The 6,761-nt window shown below is 39.3% G+C and overlaps 1 protein-coding gene across 4 annotated transcripts in view; it reads right to left on the bottom strand.

Moving 5' to 3' along the window:
• Positions 1–532: 532 nt before the first annotated feature.
• Positions 533–6,761, bottom strand: part of TPM4 (tropomyosin 4) — a 122,167-nt gene continuing 115,938 nt past the window's right edge. For 2 of the 4 annotated variants that reach the window (XM_040323037.1, XM_040323055.1), the window contains 4 exons: positions 6,363–6,438; positions 5,418–5,480; positions 5,082–5,151; positions 533–1,038 (listed from right to left, as the gene is read on the bottom strand). In XM_040323037.1, the coding sequence (XP_040178971.1) occupies positions 956–1,038; positions 5,082–5,151; positions 5,418–5,480; positions 6,363–6,438 (292 nt within the window). In that variant the 3' untranslated portion in view covers positions 533–955. Of the gene's footprint in view, positions 1,039–1,415; positions 1,613–5,081; positions 5,152–5,417; positions 5,481–6,362; positions 6,439–6,761 lie in introns of those variants that run through there. The other 2 variants (XM_040323047.1, XM_040323063.1) reach the window with 1 other exon arrangement.

Genomic DNA, 6,761 nt, shown 5'->3' with positions numbered 1-6,761 from the left:
AATTTCTTAGGAACGTTACTGCAGTTATTTGAATATTTCAGTCCATTAAAGAGGAGCTCCAGTCTCCCCCCCCCCCCCCCAAAAAAAAAATTTAACAGTCGTCAGCTACAAATACTGTATCTGCTGACTTAATATAAAAAAAGGGGTAGTCCAGGGATGCAGAGTTGTTGGCACCAATGCAGATTCTTCGGCTTCGGGTGCAGGCACCAGCATCTTCAGTAATGGAAACTAGCAGTGAAGCCTTCCTGCTTCTCATTCTCAACCAGTTTCCTACTGAAAGTCACGACGCACTTTGTGAAGGTCTGTCTCCCCAAGAAGGTTGCAGGGGGGGGGGGGGGGGGGTTGTGCTGGGATTAGTGACCGAACATATTCGTAGATCGCAGCCACGATCTGCCCAGGTACCCGCTTCCTGCTCCCCCCCCCAACCCCCCAAAAGGATGCAAACAAGCAGAACCTCACTTTTGGGTGCAGTTCTGCTTTAAATGCATCGCTTTGAATGTGAAAGCATTAATGTTGACTTAAAACCAGAGCATTGTATCCAAAATGTGCCATATTTAATAAAGAATTTATATTTTCACAATAACCACTATAACATTGTTACAAATAACACTTTTCCCAGTTTTTGTTTTATTTGTTGGGATTCCCATACTTCTGTAATAGCTTTTCAACACTTTGTGGTCTTGTAACAGAATAACATAGGAGACAAAAAACACTGAAGACATTTGTGACTAATCTAGTAATGTACATGGGACCTTAGCATATAAAAAAAAGAAATATTAAAAAAGGCACGGCACAATGAGGTTTAAGCTCATGTTTGTGAATGGTTTCTTTTAAAAAATAAAATATTTGGTCGCATTCATTGCTGTTTTCCCCTGGAATGTTAAGAGATAATAAAGAAGAAGTGAGAATGAAAGACTTTAAGGAATGATGTGCAGGATTTTTTCTTCACTTCCGATTATAAATTGTTGAGTTCAAGTAGCGTTTGGTCCATAACTTGATGCATTCCCATATTTTCTTCTTTGGCATTAGCCAAGTTGTCTGAAACGAAGACATAACAATTAAAAGATCTGCCCTATCAAAGGATTTGAATTTTTTGGAAAGTTAGGAAGAAAGCTATACTTTACTAATACATCTTTGGTGACTTTAGTAAGTGCCCTGTCTGAACATGCAGAACATAAGTGCTATACATGTAATTAAGTTAGAAAGTGCCAAAATGATGAGCTACCCTTAACAAAAGCAATAAAACAAAATGGTGTCTTGAGCTATACATGGCCCATGAACCCATAGCAGTGTGTACTACATGTGGTTTGCTTCATTTATCAAAAATAAATATACCGCAACTAAAAACCTTCACCTTTTATAGCGTTTGCCCAGTCATACATGCATAACACACACACACGTAAAGAAAGAAAGAATTTAAAAGGTGCAGAGACTTTTATTTCTTAGAGAGATTGAGAGCAGTGAGATAATTCAAAGAAAATAGTAGCCGACAGAACAAAAAAGCCACATCGCATAAAACCAAAGAGGGTCTACAATGATGTCATATCATTGAGAGCATGGTCAAGCTCCTCGCTGATAGCTTTGTACTTGAGCTTCTGGGCATATAACTCATCTACCAGACAGAAGAAGTAGCAGGAATGATTCGGAAGGACAGGAGAAGAACCAAATATAGAAGAAGACAGCGAGACAGCATGAAAAAGAACAAAAAAAAAAAAAAACAAACATTACTACAGAATTCTTTTTTACACACATCTCATAGAAAATAAGTTTTTTTATTTTATTTTTATTTGAGGATACTAAAATGCTTTGGTGTTTATATTAGATTATAGTGCAAATCAACCAAGTGCAATAACTCATAGCAACCAAGTAGTAATCAGCCTTCAATAGTTTTAGGTAGGCAAACTAATGAATTATGATAATCAGTACTCTAGTGGTTTTTGTTAGTAAACACAAATTTCATCACTTAAGTCAGTAATGGTTATTTTTAAGTAAGATCAAGGTAAAATTAATACTTTACATATACAATATAGTTTAAAAGGCAAACTCGATTCACCACCATGTGAAGGTTTGGTGAAAGTCATTTTCTGCTTTAGGTGTTTAGATGTTTGTCCATGATGAAAATGTTGAAATCAAAGAATACAAAAGACACACCAGCCCTCAAAAAAATCCACTCGCATTTTGCGAGTGGATTCTGAGGTCTGGCGTGGAAGGGCTGCCTGGGAGTTGGGGTGGGCGAGCAGTCAGCCTGTGTCAATTGGGAGAGGGAGAGGGAGGGGAAGGGGGGGGGGGGGGGGAGAGAGAGAGAGAGAGAGAGAGAGAGAGAGAGAGAGAGAGAGAGAGAGAGAGAGAGATTAGGTGTTCAGAGCACGGCCGGGGGAACAGTGATAACAGCTTTCATTTCAATAGCCGTGTTCCCTGCCGCTCGCTGTTAGATACAGCCCCGCCCCCTGGTCTTCGATTGACAGATCACCCGTCACTGGGATTGGACCAGTGATCTGTCTATCAAAGTTCCCCGGCCAGGGGGCAGGGCTGTATATGACGCTGCGCAGCGGGAACACGGCTATTGAAATGAAAGCTGGTATAACTGTGTTCCCCTGCTGCACTCTGATCACCTGGACGGCTCTCCTGTTCCTCTCCTCGGCTGCACAGGTAGGCTGCAAGGTGGACACAAGGCTCCATGGTGGGAGCTGGGCACACGGCTGCAAGGTGGACACAAGATTGCATTGGTGGGCACACGGCTGCATTGGTGGACACGGATACAGTTGTTCATATTTATTTTAAGAACTTAATTCTGCATAATACATTTGAGTGTCATTTTATGAGAGCGTGTTCAGGGGCGGAACTAGGGGTGGGCTGAATGGGACAACTGGTGGCGAGTAACCCTTGAGGCCTGGCTAGTATTTTAGGACTTGAAATTTTGAGCCCTGGACACACTATTACAAAAAGGTGGCAATTTCATCTCAGTATGAAGGATAATTTTTTTTAAATGGTAAAAGTAAGAAAAAGGACACTGTGTGAGAGATCGATGCCAGAAACAGAAAGATGAAGGAAGGGGTGTAATAAAGGCGAAACTAGTCAGTTAAAGATGACCAGTATTTCGATACCACCACTTAAATCGGAAGTAAACTCATCGATTTAATTGTTAAAAAAAAAAAAAAAAAAAAAAAAAAAAGTGACATTTCTGGCACGTGACGGGAATATAACGGTCACATTGGCTGGTGTCATAACTGATCACATTTTCAGCATTCATGGCAGGGGAAAAATTAAACAGAGGCCAAGGTGGCAGCTTCTGTGGCTAAAAAGGATAGGAGGGTTTATTTCAACTTTAAAGCAGACCAATGTGCTGTTGTCACAAGCTGCGAGCAGGCAGGCATTTTATTGCAGAAGAGACATGCACTGTGTATCCTCTACAATAAAAAGCCTTGCTTGCATGTAAACTGAGCTGTGCGTGTACATCACCAACACGGTCTCTGTGTGCTGGGATGACCAACTCCTAGCTTTGTGTGTCTAGGGTGCCAGGGGAAGAGAGGAAGGTTGTTGTAATTTTAAAATTTGCAATCATACATCTCAATTAATGCTCATAACCCAACTGAATTCCTCCACTAAATTCTGCTCGGGGTAAATAGACTTAAATTCCCAAATGGTTTCTTTGGGGCTTTCCACTAACGGATATTCAAAGTGAAATATATGGAATGAAATGGTTTAAATTTGGTCTTAATCTGACAATTTAAGTTACGCATACAACAAAATAGTTAGCCGCGTTTCATTCAGTGTGTTAAAATCACTAAATCATTTCAGAAAGTTCTACATGTCATTTTAAATAATGTTCAAACTTCCCCATCTCTAAGCTTCCGTACGGTTTCTTAAAGCGGAGTTCCGGCCACAATTTCACTTTTTAAATATAAATACCCCTGTAATACACAAGCTTAATGTATTCTAGTAAAGTTGGCCTGTAAACTAAGGTCCGTTTTGTTAGGTTGTTACAGCTTTTAGAGACTTTATTAAATAGAAATTGACTGGGGCCATCTTAAGTGTGGGCATCACGAAGCCAGACTGTATGACTTCCTGGATTTCAGCCTTGCAGATCACGCACATGCTCAGTGCTGCACAAGCAGTGTCAGATCAGGTTTCAGCACCTGTGCTGTCCAAGTCACATGATTCTTCGAGACTGGGGAGTGCACAGACTCCTGGAAAGTTACACCCACTACATTCCCAGGAGTCTGTGCGGTGTAGGTTAGGAAGCATTAAGCACCTAGGTGCAGGAAGTGGGAAGATTAACTATTCTGCCTAGCAACAACACTTTGAAGGCATCTAAAAAAAAAAAAAAATTTCGTAAAGGACTAATGACATTTTTTTTAAACTACTGATGTAATGTTATATTTATGGGTGGAACTCCACTTTAAAGAAGACAATCATTCTATTTGATAGGGGAAGCACAAAGAGCAACAGGGGAAGGGTCAACTTTTGTTTTATAGGAAAAGTTAAGATTTGCATACAACTCCAGCTGCTTAAAGTGGAAATTCACTCTCCCATACATCATTGAATATTTTTAATCCTTACGCTGCTAGCTTTAGCAAACAGACAAGAAAGTAACCATATTTACATTTGTAAGCTTTTTTTTTTCTCTTCGGTTACTTCCTTGTTTCTTGCCTAGGAAAAATGATACACATCCCAGGGGTCTTAAGGTGGTGGGGATAGGAGAAGGGGCCAAGCACACCCTCCTGCATGCATGTGTGAGCTAAGGGCAGATAGATTCCATGAAGTGCTACATTAAATAATTTGCCCTTACTCAAGATGGCCACAGCCAGAAGTGCTAGGGGGTGTATAAAGTGATTTCTAAACAAAATAAAAGCATGCAGACATGGATGGATTGGGGAGTTTGCTTTATACAATCAAAATTAAATAGGGTTTTTGGTTCTTCGATGTAGTGAAGATCTGCTTTAATGTAATTTCTTACACAGGCAGAAAATACACTATACAAAATGTGTATACACATGACACCATGATAGAGATCATTTTACAAATGATGCGGCACAAAGGACAATTAAAAAACAACACCGAGTATAGTAAAAATGGTTTACCTTCAAGATCATCAATAGTCTTTTCTAGTTTGGCAACTGTTCTTTCTGCAAACTCAGCCCGGGTTTCAGCCTGTGAAGGAGAAAGGATTAAAGTAAATTGAGTGCACAAGTACTCAGTGGTCTTATATTCTACAGAAGCCAAGTTATCCCTTCACTCCCCCACACTGTCAGAACAGCTCTCTGTAAATGTTGGCAACACCCTTTTTCCCCCGTCAGAAGTTCGGTCAAGCTTAGTACTGTTCTTTCACTCCCGGCACTGAAAATACACTTCTAATCGGAGACTGTGTAACAAGATTACTATGTACTGCATAAACAATCCATTCTTCCACTTCTTACCTCTTTTAGTTTGTCTGTTAAGATCTTTATTTCCTCTTCATATTTGTCTTCTTTTTCAGAATACTAGAAAGACAAAATACAAAAAAAAACACACGCCATTATAAGTCTATGCATGGGTTCATACTTCCTGGCAATGAAGCGATTGTACTTGAATGGGGAGAATGCAGAATGTATTTACTCATCAACACTTGTTCTTCACTCAGTATTTAAAAAGCAACTCTTTCTTGTGAGACTAGCTAGGAAAAAATAAATAAAAAAGGCGCTCAGGTCTAATTTTAGACAATTGCGCCCTTTCAACCTTGTAGCAAGTTTGGTAATGGCCCCTTTGTATTTCAGCATGCTTATGGCCATGTACACAGTCAAGTCTAAAAAGACATTCTTTGAGGAGTTTGGTGTCAAGAAACTGAAGTAGACGGCACAGAGCCCTAAACTTTACAATGAACTTGAATGCCACCGCTTTAGGAATGAGATGTCCAATAACCTTATACAAGCGTGATGGTCAGGCGTGCACAAACTTTTGGCCATACAGTATACTCTACCATGCAGTCTCATGAGCCACCTTCCTGAAACTCATACTGGAAATTGCAAACAAGAGTTTATTTCTTCTGATGAAAGTACATTAGTGGAATCCAAGTCAGGAGGAAAGATAACAGATTCTCGCCTCTGCAGAGGGATTCAGAAATATGTGTACATTGTAGTGTACAGTGTCTGCACTTATTCCAGTAACTGGAATAATAATTTTGCAAAGAGTAATAGAAAAATAAAAAAAAAAAAAAAAGTTTCTCTTTGCAGATACCCAGTTGATGGGGAAAAAAAAAAAATTGTTCACATCAAAAACGAAACATATTTAAAAATTATGCTTGCCAATCATTTGTAGTACAGGCAAGAAAAGATTTTTCTGGGTATTGGACAAATTATCTGCCATGCAATATCAGCATTACTCACCTTTTCAGATTGAGCTTCCAAAGATTTTAAGTTGTTCGTTACATTTTTCAGTTCTTCTTCTAGATCACCACACTTACTGAAATGAAAACATACAAATATGACGACTTTTATAAGTTAATATAGATAAGAAAATAGATTGATAGATACAATTAGATAGATAAGATGGAAGCACCACCAGCAGAGCTGAAACTGATTGCCAAAGATAAAAAAATGACAGCACTGGAATTAACTGAAATATACTTTCCACATCCAACAGGCACATGTACTTAAATAGAATTTATTAATAGTGTGTGTGTGGTGTGTGTGTAGGGGGGGGGTTTATACATTTATATTCTCTATATGATCTACAGTGTAAGTAAACCCCAACAAATGGGGCCCATTTCAATCCACTTTTCTCAG

Source organism: Rana temporaria, chromosome 1, assembly GCF_905171775.1.
Source record: "Rana temporaria chromosome 1, aRanTem1.1, whole genome shotgun sequence".
Lineage (NCBI taxonomy): Eukaryota > Metazoa > Chordata > Amphibia > Anura > Ranidae > Rana > Rana temporaria.
Note: the sequence above shows the minus strand (reverse complement) of the source record. Positions and strands in the feature narration are given on the sequence as shown.